The following is a 25,965-nucleotide window of genomic DNA, read 5'->3' as shown; positions in this document are numbered from 1 at the left end:
TTTTGTCCATGCCTAGGAAGAATGTGTTTGGCCACAGCATGAAGAACGTCATCAGGAGGGCTTTAAACTGAATCCTGCGGGGGAGGGAGACGTAAAGTCAGGGGTAACAATGGATGAAAGCTCATGCACCACAACAGAGAGAACAGCTCTAATAGCGCCCAATAATAGTCTTCAGACACATGTAGCAAGAAAAGCCAGACTATGAAGCACATGAACTTCAGTATCTATATACTATTGCCCAGAGTATGGGAAACAAACAGAACGAACTTGAACTCTTAATACAAGAGGGAAATTATGACCTGATAGGTATAACTGAGACTTGGTGGGATGACTCTCATGACTGGAATACAGAAATTGAAGGATATAACTTGTTCAAAAAGAACAGGAGGAACAGAAACGGACGTGGGGTTGCACTGTATGTGAAAAATACATATCTCTGCACAGAAGTACAGGAGGATGAGCTTGGTAGCCCCATCGAGAGCATCTAGATCAAAATAAATGGAGCAAAAAATAAAAGGAACCTGGTGGTTGGATTCTAGTACCAGCCACCCCATCAAGGAGAAGATGAGGATGAAACTTTTGAAAAGCAAATAGCCAATGTTTCAAGGAAGCATGATGTAGTAGTAATGGGGGACTTCAATTTCCCCGATATTTGTTGGGAGACAAATTCTGCAAAACATGGCCCCTCCAGGAAATTCCTGACTTGTGTGGTGGACAATTCCTCCTATAGAAAGTAGAGGAAGGAACTAGAGGATTGGCTATCCTTGACTTGATTCTAACCAACAGAGATGACTTAGTGGATAAAGTAGCAGTTACAGGAACGCTGGGGGAAAGCAACCATATTATACTTGAGTTCTTGGTTCTAAGGGAAGCAGAAGCCGAGTGTAGTCAAACGCGTACCCTGGATTTTAGGAAAGCTGATTTTAATAAACTCAGAACAATGATCAGTAAGGTCCCATGGCAAGTGACGCTAACGAGAAAAGGAGTCCAAGGTGGGTGGGAGCTTTTAAAAAAGGAAATTCTCAAGGCACAATTACAAACAATTCCAACAAGAAGAAAAGGTGGAAGACAACAGAAGAAGCCAATGTGGCTTCACAAAAAGCTTAGAGATGACCTGAAAAGAAAAAAAGGACACATAGGAAGTGGAAAGAAGGCCAGGCAACAAAGGAAGAGTACAGGCAGGTAGCAAAGAATTGCAGGGATGGCGTCAGGAAGGCTAATGATGAAACGAAAGGTGCCTGACAACCTGTGAAACACAGGCGGAACGGATTTTACACAATCCGTGCATCCCTAACAGGGGTGGGCAGGAAGTTGCATAGCATGATGGTGTCACTTCAAGCATTATTTCTCTTATATGCTACAAGAACAGGGAGTAAAAAACAATGGAATGGCAGTGTCTCGTTTAGCCCTAAGTAAGGTAGTTGTCAACTATTCATCTTGGCTGATGTCCTAACTTTTTAATAGTATTCATGGCAGTCGTGTTTAAATATTTTTCCTTATTCTGAAAGTCAGGTTTCTAGTGAAGGATTTGTAGATTTAATTATACAATATCGTAGAGATGGGACATGCCTTTTTAGATGCATATCTTATGTTTGGGCTTTTGGATCAACTGTACACCAGATTTTAATATCTCTTATAGGCCATAGGATTATTAGGAAAGCATTACCCCACTAAAACATGCTTTGCTTGCAATCCTCAATGTGGATTCTATGCCATTGCCAGAAAAGCACAAAAATAAATCTGCCCTAGATTGGAGGTCTACAGTATTTCTTCTGTTGGCCACATGTTTCCATATATAAATTTATATTAAACAGACCTGGATGATGAAAACCAAAGATGGTTTTGACTTGACCAGTCTGTTACCAAAAGTACATACACAACGGCAGGTGTCTTCAAATGGGATGGTTGTAGGTGCAGCTGGAGTAGAGGAACCTACTGTCCAAAAAAGAAGAGATCATTTGCAGGGCTCCATAACCTCTAACGTCACTGCCTGACAAATGCTACTTTCCAGAATTCTCTCAGGGTCTAGGTCAGGAGTGGGCAATTTGTGGCCCTCCAGATGTTGTTAGAACACAACTCCCATCAGCCCTAGCCAGCATAGCCACTTATGACATTCTGGGCCCCCCAATTCTCTGGAGCAGATTTGGGAGTGCATGGGGGAATGAAGGGGGTGAGGGTGAATCTCTTTTGCCATCTGGGTCCATTCTCCTGGTGGACGGACACGCCATTGAATGCAACTCCTTGTCAATGTAATCATGTGCCAACACAAAGTGAACAGTGAAAGTGTCTGATTGCTTCTAGGGATGTCAGAGAATTCCGCCACGGATCACGGATTCTGCCTGAACGGATCCCCCAAAATCTGTGGCGGAACGGCCTGCCCCCCGCGCCCCCGGGACGAGACTTACCTGGGGCGGATGTTCCGGGTGGTGGCGGCGGCGGCGGCTGGTCTTCTGACTGGCTGCCACCGCCATTTGCAGTCTTGTCGGGTTTTTTTTTTTACAGAGACGTGATAGGCTATGTAAAGATTTACGTAGCCTATCACAGCTGGGTTAAAAAAAATGCGTATGCAAATGGCGGCAGCTACGGCCGTCACCATTTGCGTTCCTTATTTTTCGCCGTCTTAGTCTACATAAATATTTACGTAGACTATTACGGCGAAAATAAAGGGGAATGCAAATAGCGTAGCGGGTGCTATTTGCATCCCTTTTTGATTCGCCGTTTTAGCCTACGTAAATATTTGATTCGCCGCCACTTGCGTACACGGTTTTTGTTTTGTTTTTGTTTTACCCAGAGCCCTCCACGGCCAGAAATCTGGCTGCGGAAGGCTCTGTCCTGGGCCTGGCTGGCTGCTCTGCAGAGCCGCCGCGGAGCACAGCCAGCCATCGAGGATTCTGGGGGGGAGGAACGGATTGCCTCCCCCCCCATCGAGGATTCCGCGGGGAGGGACGGAACGCCTCCCCCCCATGAGCATAATCCGCAGAAAGGTAAGTGACTTTTGTACATCCCTAAAAATTGCTTCCTATGAAGGAAACAGAACCTTGCCCTAGAAAATGTGCATGTATAAGAAAAGGCAGTAGTTATCCATTCTTATTGGCTGGAAGATTTAGGAATGTTCCTTAGAATATGGCTGGCATGTAGAGCAGGGATGCAGAACTTCCATCTGGGCAGGTGGCAAATCTGGCCCTCCTGGATTCCCAATCCAGCCCTCTGGGGTTACCCAGATGGCCCAATCCCCTTCCTCTGGCCCCACCCATTCCCCCCAACCACTGACCATTCAGTGGTTTCTTGGCTTTTGTGCAATCCTCCCCCCCATTTGAAATGCCTCTTCTAAGGCTTAGTTACTGGCCTTAAACTAAAATATGCTGGTATTTTGGCCCTGCCCCCTTTGCCTACAGCCACACCAATCACTGGAATGCAGGGCCTAAATGCTTATTCAAATGGAATTTGGCCCTCAGGCTGAAAGAGGTCCTCTACCTCTGATGTAGGGGCTTCTTGAAATTCCCTCTGTGGGGCAGCTTTTCCTCTTGATGAGCCACTTGCTCACTATGTGAATCAGCTGCTGATGTGTTATGTACTTTGCCTCCCTAGTGTCACAAGTGGGGATCGTGTAAAATCTGCTCTATGTTTTGCAAATTGTCAGGCAGCTTTCATTCAGCTGTCCACTCATGGATGGAATTAGATTTTTTTTGTTTCTGAATTTGCACAAAGTCTCAATGGTGTGAATGTGCAGTTGCGCAAATTTGCAGATGTAAAAATGCAACCCCCTCCCTAAATGCACATTCTCTCGCTTTAGGTTAAGGGGAAAATGCACATTTTGGGCTGGGTGTTTTATTTTGTGTATTTTTAATTTGCACAAAAATTTGGGAAAGTTGAAAAACTGGTCCCCAAGTCCACAGAATCCACTGGACAGGGGAAAAGCTGGTCCGCTACAGAATCCACAAGTTGGATTCATAATAATCTGAGGGTCAGGTTCATAATAATCCAAACTCATTTAGTTTCATTGCGGATTTCTTTGACATCCCTAGCCACAAGGCATCATCAGGAATGTTTGGTAGAGAAGAGGTGACATACACACTCGGTGAGCACATCCCTTGGTAAGCAGTTGTCTGTTTAGTTGTACACATGGAGTCCAATCTCATGGTGGGGTTAATCTTTGTGGCCAGGTAGTTTACAGGAGCAGCTTGCTGTATGGTGCATTTTTTTTCATAGCATGAAAAAAAAAAGAAGCTCTTATGTAGGCACAAAGGTCTGAAAACGTACCCCCAAATCCTAATACACACCTCTGAATGGCAGAACAGTTCTGTGTCATGAAGCAGCTAACGTCTATTACTGTGACTGACATCCCGGGGATATCTGTTTACTTTGGTTATGTAATGACTGAATCTGAGTTATTATTGTCTACAGTTTGACATCTTCTTAGCCACCCTCAGCATTAGCATAGCTGACAATGCTGAAATGAACAGCTTGCTAGTTTCATTTCCCATTGCATTGTTTTCTTTTTAAAGAAAACACCCAAATGTTAGTGGTAACTTTAGTCTTTGGGTCTTGTACTTTCTTGACATCAGCCTGACCTCTCCAGTATTCTGGAAAATTCTGCATTTCTTTTTATTAAAAAAAATTCAAAGTTATTTAATTTAGAATGGAAGTTGCAGAAGCCCATCTAAAATACACACTGATTATTAAGCTGGACATACTTTAAAATAGCTGTAAGAAGAGCCAGGCATTTGGGATAGACTTTTGGCAATTATCTGGAGCTGATAGGCAGTGGGCCAGTAGTCCCAGAGGGATAGTCTGCAATGGCTTCCTCCACCAGCATCCAGATTTATATCAGCTGTTTGTTGACGCTGTCTTGATTCTCAGGACAAGGAGAAATCTGCACTGTGCTTCTACTATCCCAGCTCATTGCATGTGGTTTCCTCCACTGTTAGGAGCATTGGTAGCACAATGACTACACCAGCCTATGGAGCTCCTGGTTTAAGCTCTGCAGTGCCTCAGGCTAAGTTTCCTCCCACGGAAATATTGCTACCTGTTTAACAGTCCTCCAAATGATATGGATTCTTATGAAGGATGACCTTATTCTTTATCAGAGGTAAGCAACCTGGTGCATGCCAGGTGTTTTTGGACTACAGCTCCCATAATCCCTAATCATAATTGGCTGGGGCTGATAGGAGCTGTAGTCTCAAACATCTGGGGGGAATCTAGACCTGCTTTGGGTTGTAAAAACTGAAAATACATTCTTACAGCCCTATTGAATGAATTATTTGACTATTGATTCCTTGACAGCATCTACATTGAAAATTCCTGTCATTACGTATTACCTTTCCAGTCTCCTATAACTATATTATAATGCATTTTGCTATCAGATTTCTGTGAGAAGGACAATCACTGAGGGTTGCCTTGAGGCAACACCTAGCCAGAGTCTTGGTCTTGGCTAAAGAGTGGTAATAGCCCAGGTTATTCCAGTGCTTTGTTTCCATGGGAGCTAATTGTTTGACAATCTTCCTTAAGTCTCCTGAATAGCTAGAAAATGCCAGAAAGTGGCAATTTCTCCTTAAACTCCTTGCTAAAGAGAATGTCACCTAGTTGTCTCTATGTAAAGAGAAACAATAGAAATAACAGCTTGAGCCTGAGACAGCAGTTTTTCAGTCGGACTAAAAGTGCAATCCTATACATGCCTACTAAGAAATGAACCTCATTGAGTTCCAGGGGGCTTACTCCCAGGTAAGTATAGGTATATATGGGTATAGCTTAAGAGAGACACAGACTGAATTTAAGAGAGACACAGAGAAGCTGAGTTTGAGCTCTGTAAGGTAACAGCATTTGAGTGGTTTACACTCTCTATGTGGTGATTTGATGTGGGGCAGCGGATTTGGCTATCCGTTGGAAGTGTTTGAGTTGTGTTTCCACATAAGCTGGGCAAGCACTGTGCCCCTGGAACTTCTCACTGCTAAGAGAAGTGTGGTGAGTGTAACAGTACAGAGCGTGTAATTTTCCATGGGGATTAACAGTGATTTTTGCTAGAGCCAAAAGAAATAAGTGCACCGTGGGAATTGCTATAACATTGAGGAGTTACATTGCACTTAAACATATAGGTCCAAATCTGAACAAAAAGGGCCATGCATGTGGAGGAGAGAAGTCCATGGACACAGCTGGAACTTGACTTTTGCTATTTGCACTGCCAAACAGATAGCCTGGGTTGACTTGCACCAATGAAAAACATTACATCTGACCTATTCCTTGGAAAATGTGGAATTTCATGTTTTTGTGTCTGCTCTGACTTACACCAGGTGATAAAAGGCTGCCTGTGCCAATTTACAGAGCCAGACACACAGAGATCTAGATATACATATATACAAATGCAGCAAAACTTCTACTCCTAAAGACTGATGTCTGACACAGTATATAGCACTGTCACATGTTCACATTGTCTGACATTATACGTAACTGATAGATTTCTTTCATATTGCAGAACAAATTGAGATCTGGTCAACTGGGCTAATACAAGATCCCTTTTCTTCCTTTGTTCTTCTGGAATTTTGCAATGCAACATCCCAAAACACTAGAAGCTGCAGATATGAGAGACACTTATTTCTTGCACTGTGTGTATCCAACACACTGTGCAACATACTATATCTATTCTTCTTTTACCAAAAACAGGAAATATCTAAAGGTAATGTATTGAAGATTAAAAGAGTTTAATGTTTTGTATATCTTAAAACAGGTTTTTTGGGTGGTTTTCATAAACCACTTGCCTGCTTCCGGTGTGCTAAACAACCCAGGGATGTGATGTCCCTGGGTTGTTCTCCATGACACATTAACCTGGAACTTTGGGTTGTTGAGGGAGAAACAACCCAGAGTATAACACAAGAACAAACAATGGGTTCCAACTCTGTGTTGTTTCTCCCTCAACAACCCAGAGCTCTGGGTTTGCACATCACAGAGAAAAATCCCTGCGCATCAGAAATTTAGTACACTAGAACTGGGTGAGTGGTCAGAAGCTGGCATATTTGCTCACTCTGTGTGCTCTCAAATAACCGATGGTTAACAAACCATGGGTTGTTTAATCATGTGAACCGGGTCATTGTGTAAGTAGCTGACTGTAGTAAAAAAAAAGGTAGGTGGCAGAGAAAGGCAAAGCTGAAGCTGCTCCCAGATATTGGTAAAATGTCTTTTCCTGCTGTGGACCGAAACATGGGCTACCACCCTCAGAATCCCAGGTGGGAAACTGATGCTGTGTATGCCATTCCTACTAAGGAGAATTCAAGAGAATTCTCCTTAACACCAGTTAAGTTGTATTTTATTCATTATCCTAATGATTGCTTGGTAAGAATAAAGGCATGAGATCTGTTGTTTGCATTTCAAACTGCTTGTTAAAGCAAGATGAGGTATGCACTAAATATGGAAATATATTTCCATATATATATTTATATATATATGGAAATATATTTCATAGCTCATATTACGCCAGTACTTTTCCAGCTGCACTGGCTGCCAGTCCATTTCCAGGCCCGATTCAAAGTGCTGGTGTTAACATTCAAAGCCCTTAACGGCTTGGGGCCAGGTTACCTGAAGGATCGCCTCCTCCCATATGTGCCTGCCCGGACCTTAAGATCATCATCAGCGGCCCTTCTCCGTGAGCCCCTGCCAAAGGAAGTGAGGCGGGTGGCTACTAGGAGGAGGGCTTTTTCTGTTGTGGCACCCCAGCTCTGGAATGAGCTCCCTAGTGAGGTTCGCCTGGCGCCTACATTGTATTCCTTTCGGCGCCAGGTGAAGACCTTTTTATTTTCCCAGGCATTTTAGCTTTCTAAATTTTTATCGTTGCTGTTTTAAATCTGTATTTTAAACTCCTGCACTGCTGCTAGATTTTATTGTGGTTGTATTGTTATATTGTGGTTTTAATGTTCTATATATTTTAAATTGTTTTATTGTGTGTTTGGTTTTTAATTTTTGTGAACCGCCCAGAGAGCTTCGGCTATTGGGCGGTATAGAAATTAAATAAATAAATAAATAAATAAATATTTGATTCTTAAATATATTAGCTCTCTCGCTCGCTCGCTCTCTCTCTCTCTCTCTCTCACACACACACACACACCAGCATCAGCAACAAAGCTAATCAGTAAATTATTATAAAAAAAACTACTTCCAAATTTTGTCACATTTACCCAGTGATGTATGTGGGAAACATTGTAAGTAGAGCCATGTGAAATGTTTATATTAAATCTTAAAACTGTTCCAAACTGTACTTCACACTGAGGTCTGACAGTGTTTTCTAACCCTGGGTCAAGAGTAGGGGTGTATGAAACCCCGCTTACCTGGCTCCACTGGGTTCCGCAGATGGGGAGAGGCGATCCGTTCCTCCCCCCGGAATCCTCGACGGGGGGAGGCGATCTCTTCCTCCCCCCCAGAATCCTGCCTGGCTGGCTCTGCTCTGCAGCCAGGCTGCAGAGCTGCCGGCTGGGCCAACCCACAGTGGGGCCTCCAGCTGCTGCTGGGCTGCTGCAGACGCAAATGGCATCCTGCGTAAGGGATGCCATTTGCGTCCCTACGCCGGCTCGTGATAGCCTATGTATATATTTACGTAGCCTATCATGGCTAAAGCGGGAACGCAAATGGCATCCCCTACGCCATTTGTGTCCCTGCTTTAGCCGTGATAGGCTACGTAAATATATACATAGGCTATCACGGGCCAGCGTAGGGATGCAAATGGCGGCCACTGCGGTGGCAGCAGCCCAGCAATGGCCAGAGTCGGAGCCGCAGCCGGGTAGGCTCCATTTCATGGGGCTTTTGCAGGGTGGTGGGTGGGGGGCTCCGTTCTGCTCCCTAGTCAAGAGTATTATGGGGAAAAAATGCTGCCTCCCTCCTTTTTATGTATACAAGCGAGAATGTATCCGTATGCTACTGGAGATCTGAGCATGTCAGTTCATATGCCTGGTTTCCAGTGGATAGCCTTGAGACTCTACCCTTTGTCTTCAGTACCTTTAGAAACAGGGAAACAATGCTATAGCAAAAGGACAATTTATTATTGTATCTCAAGAAGAGGTTTAAACAGGAATGTTCTAGCCGATCTGCATGAAAAGCCTCCCTTACTCTTGGCACACACTTTAGTACAGCCTTGTAAATAAGGCCACAAAAGTTACTAGCCTGTTTTTTTGTTTTTGTTTTTTTGCTTTTTCTACTAGTCTGCTGTGGGCTGGCAGAGGACAGGCTGAAAGATCTATTTCTGTGCTGGGTATATAGGACTGGGCTGCCTTCCCTCTAGCAGCTTGGTTCTATGCTGGGCACAGAGGGGAGATGGAGCTCTCCATCACTTAATAATCCCTTAATGCCAGGGGGGCTCACACAACACCCCTCAAGCATTCATGAATGCATGGGGGGGCAGGATCATCCAACTGGCCACACCTTGTATCTGCCAACACATGCCATCCTGTTTTACAGAGGACAGTCCTCTACTTGAAGGTAACTTCTATTTGAAGGGTTGTCTGGTTTACAGATAAAGAACCACAGGAAAGATGGGAGAGCAGGGCCTTTAAGTGGCCCATCAGCAGGTAGAACTGGATGACAGCCTGAGCAGCAGGCACTTGGGAAGTACAGATTTTTAAAGCCCTTCTGTCTGTGTTTTGTGGATTCCCAGGCGTCTTTCATTACATCATCTGCTCACTGATGGAATTGGATTTCTTTTAACCGGAATTTTATTTTACTTGCATTAATTCATGTTACCATTGCACCAATGCTAATTAGTGCAAATCCCCCTCAAAATATCCCTCACAAGCACCCAGGTCACCTGGTCATAGTCTTCCCAACTACAGTGAGATGTATTTCTATTTAAAATATACTAATTAATTCCAAATTTGCACCTATCCATATAAATTAGCCTATGAAAATGTTATGCAAAACAGTGTCCTTTTTTGGCAATGTATAAGTGGCCATCCTACACTGGCCACACACAGTACCAGCTGGGTGAAAGGGCCATAAAGATCTACCGATGTACACATACAGGGCTCCTCCATTCAAGGGGCAATACTGACCATCGTAGGATGACCCCTTGCATGGGGGGAGCCCTACACTCAAATGTATGTCTGCTCATGTGGCCTTTTCACACTGACGCTGAACATACAGCCAGCGGGGAGAATGCCAGGCATGTGTATCAGCATCCAAGGGGCTTGATCACACTCCCTCTCATGCATTTGTGAATGTGTGAGGTGGCTGTATGAACCTCCTAACCCTTTAGCTGGCAGCAAATGCCTAGTTGTTTCAGAGCGGAAGTGTTTTATTCTTCCCTTCCTTTTGAAAATGCCATGGTGACTGTTCCTATCCCACTGCCAGCCATTTCTGAGTCTCTTGACAGTGTCTCTCTCTGTGTGTATGCTAATGAGCAATCATAGTCCAAATAAAGCTGTTTGTCTTGTATAAATGTTGGTCCACCACCCACTCAATGTGAAAATAACTGAATATTTCTGGACATGCATCCCATTTGCTAGCCTTACTTGAGGTGAGTAAACAGTTTCCACCATACTTAGTTGCCATTAATTTGCTGAAAATAAACTTGGTTGACTGAACAACAACTCCTCCAGGAACCACTAGAATTCCAAATAATTTTTTAAAAGGCCTACTTGTTACTGAATGTTTCTTTTCCTGTCTAGAAAGTGAGGCAGAAATTAGTTTGATACTTTTACAAGTGCAGGAGGTTGACCTTAGTCTTATCATCCTAAAACGGCCTTTCCCAACTTGGCAGCCTCCAGATGTTTTGGACCACATCTCCCAGCATTCCTGACCATTGGCCATGCTGACTGGGGCTAAAGGGAGTTGTGGTCCAACACATCTGGAGGGTGACAAGGTGGGAAAGACTGCCCTAAAATATTTACTGACCCCAAAATTTCCAATTCCTGATTTTATGATTTCACACATGTCTAGACTATTATGATGATGTCTTAGGCAAGCAGGTGGTAATCCTGTCTCCTGAATCTCTTTATGGGGCTCCCATTACATGGCAACAGCCATTTTTTGTGGGGGAGAGAGATGCAGGAAGTCAGAAGCTATCACCCAGTTCCAAACAACCTCTCACACAAAACATTTTTGGGTTATGCTGAGGTAAGAAAGTTCATGGTCATTTTTCTGTCTGGAATGGCTCTTCCTGTCTGACAGTCAAACAGAAGCTGTTCTCTGGAATATACTTAAAATCAAATATTTGCTGTTAGAGGGCATGGTTCAGCTAAAGTTATGCATTTTAAACCTAATAGACTTCAGTGGGAGAAATCAATGTGTTCCCAGATCATGCTCAGGTAGGACAGAGTAATGTGTAAAGCATTCACTCTGAATCTGCTGACCCCGGCACTTCTTTCTGAATATGCTGCATCAATGAAAACTATCAGCATGTTCTGTACTCACTTACCTGGGAGTAAGACTGATTGAACTCAATAGGACTTACCACTGTGTAGATGCACATAGGATTACACTGTAATAATCTTTTTAAATGTGAAATTGGGGCGCTCACCTTTTGCCTTTTAAACAAAATATACTTTTGGGATCAGACAAAATGATCATACTCATGCAACCGTTGCATATTAACAAATGGTTTATACAAATTAAAACTTGATTTGAAACACTGTCGCCTAGATCCAGCAGCTCCGTGCATGTGCATGGGCAATGGTGCAGCTAGGTAATTATAGAACCTGGACTTACTGGTCTTGCCAGGGTGGGGGTAGGGGTGTCAGAGAAATCCACAGTGGAATCAAATGAGTTCCGGTTTTGATGAATTTGACCTGTAAATTCCACAGTGGGCTGGTTTGCCCCAGTTGGGCTGATTCCATGGACTTGCAGACTATCCGTCAAGTTTTCTGGAGTTTTGTGCAAATTTAGTAATAGAAAAAAATACACATTTAAAAAACAAGGCCAAAAATGCACATTTCCCCCTTTGGCTAAAATGTGGATATGCACATTTGGGGGCAATTTGTGCATTTTTGCAAGTGCAAATTTGCACAAGTGCGAATTTGTACAAATTTGGAAACTAAAAAAGATCCGATTCCATCGATGAGTGGACGATGGAACAAAAGGCGTTTGCCAATCTGGGAAATGCAGATGGAACAGATCTTACACAATCCGAACATACCTAGGTTGGGGGTGGGCTTTAGACAGCCATGTGCATTACTTAGGGATGTATGAGAATTTCATCTTTGATTTCAAAAGATGCAAGCATGCCCTGTTCGAAGCCCAGAATGTGATAGCATGCATGTGTCCACTGAGAATGTTCACAAATTGCTGGACATTATTATCATTATTAGCATTTCTATACCACCCCATAGCGGAAGTGCTCTGTGCAGTTTACAGAAATTAATGTGCTCACGTCCGATTTGCTCAACTTCCCCAGTTTGATTGTGTAAATTTCTCCATTTGCACAATTTTTCCTGTAAACAGCTCAGACCTGCTTTAGACTATGGGGCAAAGTTGTACAGATTTCACATTTGATCACTGCTCAATTTGCACAATTTCCCCATTCATGCAGAGCAAGCAGCAATCACAAACAGGAATAACGCACAGTGCAAGTGGAGGATGATGTCTGGGGAATCCCTAGCATTGTCCTGCTTTAAACTAGGTCCTGGCTTTTTGCTAACCAATGTAGGGATGTAGACAAGAGAGTGGTCAATTAAGCAGGCAAAGGGTCAAAGAACAGGAAATCAGCCCAGAATATGGAGCCAGGCAAAACAGGAGTGGTCAAATAGATGAAAGGTTAAAGCTAGGGAACTTCTGTAAATGTAATATATATTGCACACATAAAAGCCCTATCTATGCAACATTACAGGCATGAATGTTGCATTAACATCTGTAATTTTGTGCAGATAGGACCTTTACTGCAGCTATGTTCACGGTATTACATTTACAGAAGTTCCTATGTCACCATTTTGCAAAAAAAAAAAAAAGAGAACAAAAAGGCAACTGTGGGAATGATGAGCACTTGGCTCTAGGCAGGTATGGGTGGCTCAGCCAGCATGGGGAGGGGAAGGGGCAGCAGCTCAGCTGGTGCAGCCCTGAGGTGAAAGCAGGGGTGGGGAGTTCTTCAGACTCCCAGGCTCAGTTGAGTGCCTACACCATCCCTAGTCAAAGCACAGGCAATCAGTCCAGTATATGGAGTCAGGCAAAGCAGGAGTGCTCAGACAGGCAGTAGTGAAACACAGTTACGCAGCCAGATACATTACTCAGTTCAGAAGCAAAGTCAAGAAGAAGTACAAGGGTCAGTATCACAGAGTATCAGTCACGAGGCCTAGTCCAGGAGGAAAGGCACTAGAACAGCTGGAACAGTGTTGCTTCTAGCACTGGCTAGGCAGATACTGAAGGCTTTTAACAGCGGAGCCTTTTGCCCCACCCAGGGCTCAGCTGCAGCACATTAGAGGTCTATGGTCAGAGCCCAGCTCATGAGGAGACCCTTTCCTCTTGAGTAGACCTCTGCTGCAGCCTGGCACTTTGTTGGGGTTCCCTGAGTTAGGCCTGCCTCCCCTGGTACCATCACTCCCTGGGACTTGGGGGCCGATCAGCTTCCTCCTCTGGGTCCCTATCTTCCTGAGTGGCTGGGATCTCAGTAGGCTCCTCCATGGACTCAGGCTCCTGTTGCAGTGCAGGCCCTGGCAGGAACTGGGCATCTTCTGCTGTTGGGCCCTCTAACTCTTCTTCCTTGGAGGAGGAGTCCAGTGGGGGCATGACAAGTATTACTTCCATTGTGAAATATTTCATTGTGAAATGCACAGGTGACATTTCTCTTCTCCCTTCCTCACCATTCCATGCTTCACAACTCTTTCTGCATTGTCTTTCTTTCTCTTTCAGAATGGCTTTCCTAGCTACAGAGATCATAGCTTCACAAGTCGTTTCAGTGCTGGATCCAGCCGTCCCCCTCCAGCAAAGTGAATGGGGTATGTCAGGGCCCACACACAGGGGTAACCTGGCAGCTAGGGATGGACCGCAGGGCCCTGCAGCCCACGGATACTCCAAATGACTATCCAGTCAGTGGCAAATGATGGGGCAGTGGCAAACAGGCCTTGCGCTAGCACCTGGGCCAGCAGGGGGACGCCAGGGCCTACCAAGGGTGATGCTGCTCACCACGGAATCCTTACTTCTTATTTTTAAAAAATGTTTCATAGTTAGGGGGCAGCTAAACTGGGCACGTACATGGTCACAGATGCTAATTTTATTTTGCTTTAAATATTGTCCTTTTCTACAACAAAATGGTGTTTATTCCTATGTAAATGTATTTAACTTCAGAGGTGCAGAAGCAAACTCCACTGTATTCCTGCAATCATGATGGTGCCATGAGTACTGAGTTTGAAATGTGAAACTGAGACTGCTCAGAGTATTTATTTTTCATCAGAGGTGACAAATGTTGTTGTTGTTAAAGAAAATACCTCTCCAGAATGAACAGAGTTAGTTACTGAATATAGACAGGGAGATGTTAATCTCTTGATACCATAATCCTGTTATTAAAAAGGGCTACTGCCTGGGCCATAAATAAAGTCAAAGAGTTTGTTTCCATAACATTTTTATTATTCCGATAACAACTGTTTGACATTTTCACATTGGCTCAGTTAATCTTTTTCCAATACCCTTTTTGCCAGAAGGAAAAGAAACCCTTAGTGATCCCCCCCCACCAATTTTAAATCTCATGTTGGGGGGGGGGAAAGCTATTTTCTCTGATTATTATGGAATACACATGCTGAATAAACAGCTTCAAATATATAATCTATGAGAGTGCTACATAAACCAGGGTACTGTGGGGAATCACAGCAACCAATCAGAAATCAAATCCATGTTTTGAGGCCCCTGAGGATACACAAGAAGCAACAGACGTTTAAGTGCACTGCCCAAATGAGGTGGGGATTGTCTCTTAATCCTTTATGCCACAGTAACTCCAAGTAAGAATGGTGAAGAGAATTTACAGCTAAACTCTGACACCATAACGAATCTTCCTGGTGGGCCAAAATGGGTGGTTCCAGAGGCAGGGAAGGGGGATGATCAGGGGAGGGGCCAGTTTACTCCTGGTCCTGTCCTCCTCCAGTCCTATCCTCCCCCACCAGCACAAAGCTGCAACAGCAGAAGAGCTGACTTAAATATTAGAGCTGTGCACAAATGGCCTCTCAAAATCCTCCAGCCTATTTGTGAGGAGATAAAGTGGAGGACAGTTTCACTGCATTTCTCCTAGGGAGGAGAAATTCTCCAACAGTTTCTCACAGATAGGGCTCACTATTGGCAGGGGTTGCAGCACAGGTTCTTTCTTTTTTCCTAAGGGTTTTTGGTTTACTGCACTGCTTCTGTAGGTGGCAACAGGATCAACTGTGTGGAGGCATCCACTTTTTTGAGGCAGAATTTTGGATTTCTTTTGGTGGTATTTTTGAGCTTACCTAATAACTCTGGGGTGGTTGAGGGTGCCGTGTGTGTTTTCTCTCTCTATTGCACACCTTTCCATTGCTCTGCAGACTCCCAGGCCACCTGCACTTCCTGAATAGGGATGTCAGAGAATTCCGCGATGGATCTCGGTGAATGCCAGTGCATTCAGCCCCCCGAAATCCATCGCGGAATGGCCTGCCACCCCCCGCGGATCCCCCCTGGGACGAGACTTACCTGGGGTGGATGTTTTGGACAGTGGTAGCTCCAGCGGCTTCGGCGGCGGTGGCGGCTGGTCTTCCGACTGGCTGCCGCCGCTGCCATTTGCAGTCTGTGTCGTCCCCCCCCCCCCCATAGACGTGATAGGATATGTAAAGACTTACGTAGCCTATCACATCTGGGAAAAACAAACAAAAAAAAGCGTACACAAATGGCGGTGGCTACAGCCGCCGCCATTTGCGTTCCTTATTTTTCTTCATCTTAGTCTACGTAAATATTTACACAGACTAAGATGAAGACAAGAAAGGGGAACGCAAATAGCACCCAGTACGCTATTTGCGTTCCCCTTTCTTTTCTTCATCTTAGTCTACATAAATATTGACGTAGACTAAGACGAAGAAAAATAAGGAACGCAAATGGCGGTGGCCATAGCCACTGCCATTTGCGTACGCATTTGTTTTTTTACCCAGAGCCCTCTGTGGCCGGAAATCTGGCTGCGGATGGCCCTGGCCTGGGCCTGGCTGGCTGCTCTGCGGAGCCGCCGCAGAGCACAGCTGGCCGTCGAGGATTCCGGGGGGGAGGACCGGATCGCCTTCCCCCCCACCATGAACAGAATCTGCGAAAAGGTAAGTGACTTTTGTACATCCCTATTCCTGAACTGAAGTAGCCCCATGGGAGGAATTGCCTCGTGACGTCTTCCTCACGATGGCTTTAATTGGAGTGTGTGAAGCCTAGGGAGCTACAGACTGCCATAAAGATTGTACAAGGACAGACTTGACACTCATGCACACTCCTCAGCCACCTCACAAGTAAGGTAAGCATAAGAACTCCAAACCCTACCCATCTCCAAAACGTCTCCTCCTTTGAATTTCTTTTTGGAAGCAATTTCTTTTCTATCAGATTGAATGAGAATGGTTGAAAAAAATGTGGGAGAAATATTTGACAGCACTATTAAATATAGAGATGTCTAATCTGGCTATGGTCACACGTCTTAGTTACCTCCCATTTGGACTACTGTAAAATGCTCTCTGTGAGGCTGCCTTTGCAAACTTGTTCAGGAACTTCAGCTAGTCCGGGATGTTGAAGTCATACTGTTGACTGGCGCCAGTTACAGGGAGCACGTGACTCTCCATGGGTTTGAATACAAATAATGTAAGTCTTATGAGGAAGTGGGGCTCACATTAATTTTCATTTATGTAAATCCATCCTTTGTTGACCAGCCATAGAATTCTGAAGACTTGCTTTGGTCCAGGCCTTCATAATTTGTGATCCACCAAGCCAAATAAAATGTAACCCACCAAGATTGATGAATCTCTTGGGTTTACTGTCCACCAGGGATTTAGAAAACAGGGACTTCTCAAGCACTTGGAAGTAGGCCACCATACATGGCTACATTCAGACTGGTGCATCATTAGTTGTGTAGGCCAGCTTGAACATCAGTCAAGGTTGGACCTGAAAATTTATGATGCAAGGGAACTCCCACCTATGTATATGGATTCATCAGCAATGTCAGTGGGGGCAGTTATCCAACTGCATTTTCAGTGTTGGGCTAAGAACAACAGGTTTGATGGGGTTCATATTTTTGTATGTATTCATATTAACATGAAAATGGGAAGTACAATCTATGCCATCTTCCTTTTAAATATTCTTTGCATCACCATCTTACACTGACATCACACATTTTCGGCCTATAGAAACAAGGTGTATGTAACTGAAATAGTAAATACAGTACAGCTATGCGAAGGGGAAGTCCTCTGTCATTTTCCTTGCAGGTGGCTTCAGGTTGCAATCTTCTTTTTTCTTCACAAGGTAATTCCAGGTGTTTCCTTGTAAGTGGCATGGAAAAAGTGGTGGCAGGGGGTGGGTGGGTTAGTACTGTAAACCAACAAATACTAGTGTACTCAGGATATATTTTTCAGCAAGGAAATTCTGAATGAAGAAGTGTTTGATATATAAGGTGTTTTCATTGTATGGGTTTGATTTAAGGTTGAGTATACAAAACATTTGTTTCAACAACTTTTTTGCACACTTAGCACATGTGAAATGTGAAGTTATTTTCTTCTAGCTGGCTCATCATTCTTTTTTGCTCATTTCTTTCCCTCTCAAGTTGAAGCCACTGTATAGTACTTTGTATCTTAAGTACACATTTAAGAATATATTGCCTTGATCCAGCAGAGATGATCCACATGCCAAACAGCTTTATGTTTAAGGATCCTTTTTTGGGGAATCAGGAACCTCAAATGCAAAAGGGTGTTCTGTGTATAGGTTATATCAGCGGATTCAGCATTTAGCATCTGGGGCTCTGTATGCACTTCCTGTTGCTGAATTGGAATAATCATGTACAGAACTGAAGAGATGGTTGGTAGTATCCACTTTAACAGTGCCAAACCACCCATTTTCAGGCCGAAGTCCACATCCTTTAACAGGTAATTGATTGCTGACTTTTTGTTGTTGCTGTCTCAGTGCTTATGGGTATCCTTGGTGACTCAAATGTATCATTTGTGGCTAAATTGATAGAGAAGGTGGTGGCCTTGCAGCTCTAGACACAACTGGATGATACTGGAATGTGGACCCATTTGAACTGGACTTTTGGCTGGGATATAGGACTGAGACTGCTTTGGCCTCCTTGGTGGATGACCTACATGAGAAATTGGATGGGGGAGTATTAGTTCTCCTGGACCTCTTGGTGGCTTTTGATACCATCGACCATGGCATTCTTCTGGACTGCCTGGTAAGGTTGGGTCTTAGGAGAATGATATTGTAGTGGTTCCAGTCCTTTCTGTTGTCTTGTGTCCAGAAGATGGTGTTGGGGGACTGCTGTTTGACCCTTGGCCTACAATGTCCTACTGGGTTCTGTCTTGTCCTCTATATAATTTAATATCTACTTGAAACAGCTGCGAGAGGTCACCCAGAGCTTTGGAATGAGGTGCCACCAATATGCTGATGACACACAGCTCTACTGCTGTTTGACACTTAACACTAAGGAAGTGGTCACTACCCTTGAACATTGCCTGGGCTTGATAAGAGGCTGGCTGTTCGGGTGGTGAGACTAGCAAGGAGTGCATTTGCACAAATCATTGAGTGTGCCAGGTGTGACCTTTCCTGAGCCAGTCAGATTTAGCAACAATGATCCATGCCTTGTCACATCATGTTCAGACTACTGTAATGTGCTCTTCATAGGGCTACCCTTGAAGAGTATCTGGACGCTTCAATGAGTGCAAAATGCAGCAGCTGGACTGCTGACCAGTACATGATATTAAGACCATATTGTGCCAATGTTTTTCCAGCCTCACTTCAAGATGTTGGTTTTAACTCTGAAGGCCTTAGATGGCTTACAGCCTGATTATTTGAAGGACCAACTGTCTCACTATGAAGCTGTCCAGTTATCTAGATATGCAGGAAAAGCCCTTTCGAGAACACCATCACTTGTGGAGTCCTGCTTGTTGGGCACACGCGAGAAGGCTTTCTCCTGTGTCACTCCCAAACTGTGGAATGCACTCCCCTCAGTACTGTGATTGGTCCCATAACACTCTCTTTGCTTTTAGAAAAGGTGGCAAGACACAATTTCTTAACTTGTCCTTGTATTGCCCCTGCAGTGGGATTCGACCTCTTAATTTAGAGGTGCCAAGATAGTGATAAATCAGATCCAGGTTTACTTACAAGGAGATACTTTACTGAGTACAGTCAGCACACAGGCGTACCCAGTGATTGGATCAGACAGCTTCTCTGAACCCAGAGCCAAGTGGTACAATGTGTTTTACACCATACATGTTAGCAGTGAGGCAGCATGACAGAAGCAAGCATTAATTAGTGTTCATCTGCAACTTTCCCAGCACAGGCTAACAGTGTTTGTTCAGAAGGAAAACAATCAGAACTTTCCCAGCACAGACACCTGTAGCTTGGCATAAACATAGCCTCACTTCTCAGGCACATCCTAGGCCCTGATAACATACTAGCCTTCGTTAGCATGGAATGTGCTGAGGCTGCTACTATTGATCTTTGACTCATCTCGCATGCTCAGAGGCCCACTAGCAAGGGAATTGCACCAATAATGAACCCAAGCAAAGCATTATGGATCTCTAGGCCCCTGCAGAACTACAGGTGACTTGGTTACAGGCCTGGGGCCAATACAGGCCTTCAATTGTTTTAGTGGTGTTTTTTTAAAAAATTGTTATTTTAATGGGGTTTATTACTGTTTTAATTGTTGTTCTTATTATGTTGATATGTTGTACACTGCCTTTGTGGTTTTTACAGAAAGTTGGTATAAAATACTTTAAATAAATAAATAGTGGTACACTTGGTTCTGTATGTGATCTGGCCATCTGGGCCATTGTCTCATTGCAAGGATACAGTTTCTGAAGTATATGTCAAGTAGGGATGGCGGAGAATTTCTGAGAATTTCTCCACGAATCTCGGGGAGGCCGAATGCCAACACATTCGGCCCCCTGAAATTGGCGGTGAAATTCTCCGCCCCCCCGCCCCCCGGATGGGACTTACCTCCTGCAAATGTCCCTCTTGGCGGCGGGTCCCGGCGGCAGTTCGGCGGCGGTTCGGCAGGGGCAGGGGCGGCGGCCAGTCTTCCGACCGGCTGCCGCCGCTGCCATTACAAAATAAAGTAAAAAAACAAACAAACCCCGTGATAGGCTACGTAACGATTAACATAGCCTATCACAGCTAGATTTCCAAAGTCAGCCGTGATAGGCTACGTAAATCGTTACATAGCCTATCACGGGTGTGTGTGTGTTTTTTTTTACTTTACTTTTTTTTTTTGCAATGGTGGTGGCAGCCGGTCAGGAGACCGGTCGCCGCCCCCGCCCCCGCTGAAACGCCGCTGAACTGCCGCCTGGACCCGCCACCAAGAGGGACATTCACCGAAGGTAAGTCCCATCCCGGAGGGGGCGGGAGGCCGGCGGAGAATTTCCCCAACACTTGCGGGGGGCCGAATGCGTCGGCACTCGGCCTCCCGAAGATTCGTGGAGAAATTCTCTGCCAACCCTACCAGTGGCCGGCTGCTCCATGGAGCCACCGCTGAGCAGAGCCGGCTGGGCAGGATTCCGGGGGGGGGGGAGGACCGGATTGCCTCCCCCCCGTCGAGGATTCTGGGGAGAGGGGCAGAGTGCCTCCCCCCCCAGCGAATGCCCCGACTGGAACCAGGTAAGGGATTCATACATCCCTACAATCCTGTCCCCCTACCAGTGCCATTGAGTATACATAATGCTCCTGAGAGCATTGGAGGCATAGAGGTTGTAGGTAGGGATGTACAGCCTATGTAAAATCTGTTCTGTCTGTGTTCTGTGGCTTGTCAGGCAACTTTCGTTCCATCATCCACCAGTTGATGGAATTTGATTTTTTTTAGTTTCTGTATTTGTGCAAAGCAAAGTTGCCTGTGCAGAAATACAAAAATTCCCACGAAATACACCCCCCCCAATGCGTATTTTGATAGTTTAGCCTATGAGGGAAATGCACATTTTCATCTGGCCTTTTTATTTTTGCATATTTTTCTATGATGAAATTTGTGCACATTCCAGAAAGTTAGAAAAACGGTCCACAAGTCTGCAGAATCTGTCCGACAGGGGAAAAGCTGGTGCACTGTGGAATCCATGGGTCAGATTCATAAAAATCTGAACTCATTTGGTTCCTTGCAGATTTCTCCAACATTCCTAATTGTAGGTGGGGACTCCACTGCACAAAGCAGCACATGCAGAAGTGGGTGGGAGAAGAAAGTGCAGCAAGGGACTGTCCCTCAGAATTGAATCTCTGGCCTCTTGAGAACTACCAGTTCAACCCCCCCCCCCCATGTTTCAAGTCCTCATGACTGAAGAGACTGTTTTTCGAAGTTTTGGTAATTGCATTACCAGCACTTGGGCAGTACTTGTGGATAGGCATTGACTTAATATCTTCTGAACCTCTTTCAGCCTGAGACCCAAATTCAATTTCTGAGATGCTCTCAGGAGCCACATTCCAGAAGGGGGTAGGGCTGAAGACAAAGGGGGCTGGGCCAAAATGCCAAGAATGCCAGCATCTTTTAACTTACTGCCAGTAACAAAGCCTTAGGAGAGGCATTTCAACCATTCTGAGTGGGGTGGGGGCAGGAAATGGAACTAAGCTGGGAAACCACCAAATGATTGGTGGTTGGAGAAAAGGGGGTAGGGCCAGGAAAAGGGGTGTGGCCATCTGGGGAACCTAAGGTTCCCCACCCTGGAGCTCTGGCATAGCTCTAGCAGTGGGACTACTATGCAGGAGATGTGCTGTGCAGATAGATCTCTAGAGCATAGGACTAGCTCCTCACTTCATGCAATATTTGTTGCTTTCTATTAGGTGTCTACAAACTAACAGTACTCTTTATGTCAGTATAAATGACCAAACCTTTCTAAATGCTTCATACTTATTGATCCACATGTGCAAAAGTGATGCAGGTCATTGAAATTACTCTTTCATACAACGCTGCTTCTCTATAGAAGGAACCTGTTAAGAAACGATATTTAGTCAATGGTACTTGATAGCATACCGCCAATACACATCCACAAATCCATAGATTTGTGGGAGCATTATGGGGGGGGGGGATTTTGTGCCTGAGAAATGGTGCCATCACTCTTTTCAGAAAGGTTATTACGACTGTTTCTTAACCTTTCAGAATGAGTCCATAATAACTTTCCTGTTGTTTCAAGAATAATTTTAGGCCTTCTTGCCACAGAGAAAAGTCTGAGTGGCAAATTCCTTTAAAAACATAAATTAAACCTCCCTTGCATATTTAAGGAGCCTGCCTGCTACAAATGTACATCATGCTTGCTTGAAGGGGTATCTGTAGTGCTAGGAGGGCCCGTTCTTTACAGAGCAAATGAGCATAGTGCCATTTTATTTCAGATCTTTGAAATGTTAGTCTCACACCTCTAATGTAGGATTATTTAAATGTCCATTATAGCTGTTAGAGCGATGAAGCCCTCTTATGATTATTTTTTAAAGACTCTACCACTGGAGGCTGGTGGCTCCGATGCCAGTGGGATGGTGAATCCCCTCCAGGTTTCAGTCAGAACTCTACAGGGGCTATCCAAGGTGCAAATGCCTTCATAGTTCTGACTGGTTCTGTCTGACACCTGGAGCGGATTCACTGCCCCGCTAACATCGGAACCACTGGTCTCCACTGGATCCTACTCCATGCTAATGTGTACAATAAGCTCCAGTTCTAGCACACATCGTGCCTTTCATGAAGGAGAAGCCAATGCTGGCTGCTTCTTTTTCACAGTGCTTCACTTTCATTCCTCTAAATAGCAGACCTGCAAAACGTGACCTTTGCTGAACATTGGTGGGAGGAAAAATGCCAAGGCTTCTGGGCTGCTGTTCAGAAGGGCAGTTTTATCTTGGATCATGGCTCAGACCTCTGCTCAGCTTTCGTCAGAGAACCAGGAGTGGAGGGTCCTCTGGGAGCACACTATCTCCGAATCGGTGAGTGGATGAAAACGAACAGTTATCTTAATGATGGCTATTCTTCAGCTGCTCTCAGCTACTAGCATAATATATCAGCACTGGAAAATGGGCTTAGTGTACTTCATTAAATAAATCTTTCTCAGAAAAAAGAAAGGAAAAAGGATTACAAGGACCCATTAATTTGACTCTTCTCCTTCGCTCTTATGCCCAATCCGCCGAGTTGGTTATCAACAAAGGTTAGCCAACATACTCAGCCAAGCTTTATAAAAATGTAACATTGTTTTGCACTGTTTTGTATCTGGAAAAAGAAAAGGGGGAGATCTGAACACCCTTCCAGTCATGATAGGAGGCTCTTGTTTGTTCACTCTGGTTTTAATTAGTGCAATAGCTAGAAGGCAACCAACTCCAAGGCCTGACCTTTCTGTGTGTCCTCAGACCTCACATAGCCTCTGAAACACAGCCTTCCACAACTTGGCACACTCCCAGTTTGCTGGACTGCAACTCCCATAATTCCCAGCCAGCATGGCCATGGTCATGCTCTCTGGGAATTATGGGAGCTGCAGTCCAACACATCTGGAGGGTGTCAGGTTGGGAAAGGCTGGGCTAACATAGTCAGTGGTAAGGGATGATGGGAGTTGCAGTCCAATATCTGGAGGACCACACATTCTCCATCCCTGATATAACCTCTCCAACATATGAACATAGGGACACTCCTGCTTACCAGTGTGGGGCAACGAGCCTGCAGGGAGGGGGCAAAGGCTGGGGAGTAACTTTCAGCCAGACTTGAGATCCAGCCTCTTGATTTTTAGAAGTTAAATGCTTTTTTAAGAAATTCTTGGAAGAATCACAAAGACAGCATGTCCACCATGGGTTGGATCAAGTCTAGGTTAGTTGCGCTTAGTTCACATTGAAATCAGTGGGACTAAAGGCATGGCTAACATTCATATTGATTTTTGTAGGACTGCAGTACGAGTCCCATGTGTTCATTTAACCATTTATTCATTTAACCAGTTCATTTAACTGACAATATCCAGTTAGGAACAAGGCTTCTGTAGCAGAAGGTAGCTGCCTTATCTTGAGTCAGGCCATTGGTCCACCCAGTCCAGGGTTGTTGACATTCGATATAGCTCTCCAGGGTTTAAGGCAGGACTCTTTCCTAGCCCTCACTGGAGATGCCGGGGGTTGGACCTGGTAGATCAAAGCACGTGCTGTACCACTGAAATACAGTCTGTCCTCTTATGTATTCCAGGCCCACCAAGATTTAGTTCCAGAATCTTCTTCAGTACCAAAACTCTGCTCTGGAATTTATGAGGTAGTTGCAAGGAAGGATCCCTCCTCTCCCAAACTCAGCATGCACCTTTCATTTTTCTTGTTGTTGTAAAGGTCTTCTCCTCACTCTACAATAGAGAGAGAACAATGGAGTTGTGTGGGGGGGGAGGGGAGGGGAGGGGAGGGAGGCTTTAGGCAGAGACAGATCTGGGGAAGGAAAAGTGAGGTCACGAGAGATACAGACAGATGAGCGAGAAAGAGGCTGAGGGATGGACTGAGCTCCTAGAAAGAGACAGCCAGAAACAGTCTGAAAAAGACAGAATAGAGGAGATATAAAGGCTAAAAAGATATATGGGGAAGCTGAAGCTGAGATATCGATATAGCTTAGTGATGAATATTATTGCTGCTTCTAATATATTCATATCAATTTTCAGTCAGACAGGTTTCCACAGCAACAGAACAATTGCAGCCTCTCCTCCCACATATTTGGAGTGAAGGATCAGGATGACTCTGAGCACGCGTTCATCCCAGGAATCTGTTTCCAGTTCCAGAGCTGATTCCACAGTTCTGCCATGCCACAAAATATCCACTCCTGGCTTTCCCCCAGCCTCCCTTCATCCTAGTAACCTAATTCACAAAATAAAGACATATTTGTTGTTGTTGCCATTGTTAAAAATACCAGCCCTGGGGCAGTCAATGGTTGAAGTGGAGAATTGGGAGTAATTGGGAGGTCTTCTTCATATAGCATGTGCTGCAGAGGCTACAGCTGCTAAGTCCCAAGAATAGGCTATATCTGAGGGGGAGAAGGAGGGGGTTCCAAAAAGAGTGTGGGGGAGCTAGGATTGCACATGGATGGGGGAGTAAGCAAAAAATAAATACCCGAGTAGAATTTCAAATTCTTAGACTGAAATCTGGCACTACCACACCCAACTCAGCCAACCTCTGTCTCTCTCTCTCTCTCTCCCACACACATGCACACACACCACCCCCACACTTGATTTCAGGATGGTGCATAATTCCAGAAAAATACAATAAAAGAAACCACATCCGCTAAAACAAGGGCTGGGAATCTGTGGGCCTACTGATGGTGTTGGACTCTAACTCCAGTCAGGCCTAGCCAGCATGGTCAATAGTTAGGGATGATGGGAACTGTGGTTCAACAACATCTGGAGGGCCACAGATTTTTCACTCTGGCGCTAATGAGAGGATGAAGCAGCAGAACAGAGTTCAATTAAAATCATCCAACATATCTAGATAGCTTGGATGAAAAGCACCTAAGTAACAACAAAGAAGGCACCTGCCAAGTCTCCTTGGTGGAGGGACTTCCACAAATGGAGTGCCACAGCTGAAAATGCTCTCTGTCTAGTCGCCATCCATTTACTTCTGATGGCAGGGGCAGCCAGAGAAGGCCATCACCAGTTGGGCTCAGTACACTAATGGTGCAACCAAAGCTGACTGCAGAATGGATCAGCTGGTCCTCACAGAAATGGTAGAAGTGTGTGCTGCACACACAGGTGCAATCAAATATCAAAACACGCATGCAGCGCAAACACTGGGATTTACCAGGAGCTGCTGCCACTTTCGCATTATAGGTCTCTGAAAATGGGCCTCGGTGATTATAACAAATTGCACTGAAGCCATCTAGGAGCACAACCTCCCACACCTGCAGGAATTCAACAGACAGCTGCA

At 44.8% G+C, this 25,965-nt stretch overlaps 1 protein-coding gene across 1 annotated transcript; it reads left to right on the top strand.

Annotated features, from left to right (window-relative positions):
* The first annotated feature begins 4,851 nt into the window (after window positions 1-4,851).
* Window positions 4,852-24,947, top strand: LOC146349825 (uncharacterized). The gene is made up of 4 exons (XM_084841711.1): window positions 4,852-5,089; window positions 13,813-13,898; window positions 22,852-23,025; window positions 24,711-24,947. The coding sequence occupies exons 1-4, from the start codon at window positions 5,046-5,048 to the stop codon at window positions 24,782-24,784; spliced, it is 378 nt and encodes a 125-aa protein (XP_084697837.1). The 5' UTR covers window positions 4,852-5,045; the 3' UTR covers window positions 24,785-24,947.
* Window positions 24,948-25,965: the final 1,018 nt, after the last annotated feature.

Source organism: Heloderma suspectum, chromosome 3 (assembly GCF_057233095.1).
Source record: "Heloderma suspectum isolate Gila_16-S chromosome 3, 16-S_ref, whole genome shotgun sequence".
NCBI lineage: Eukaryota > Metazoa > Chordata > Lepidosauria > Squamata > Helodermatidae > Heloderma > Heloderma suspectum.
The sequence above is the reverse complement of the archived record's forward strand: the minus strand, read 5'-3'. Positions and strand labels throughout refer to the sequence as shown.

Excerpts from the sequence above, each read along its gene's own strand:
- LOC146349825 (XM_084841711.1), top strand. The coding sequence starts at position 5,046 with ATGATATGGATTCTTATGAAGGATGACCTTATTCTTTATCAGAG. Across the intron at positions 13,899-22,851 it reads CCTCCAGCAAAGTGAATGGG|CAGACCTGCAAAACGTGACC; the intron begins GTATGTCAGGGC and ends TCCTCTAAATAG. Across the intron at positions 23,026-24,710 it reads AGCACACTATCTCCGAATCG|TCAGACAGGTTTCCACAGCA; the intron begins GTGAGTGGATGA and ends ATCAATTTTCAG.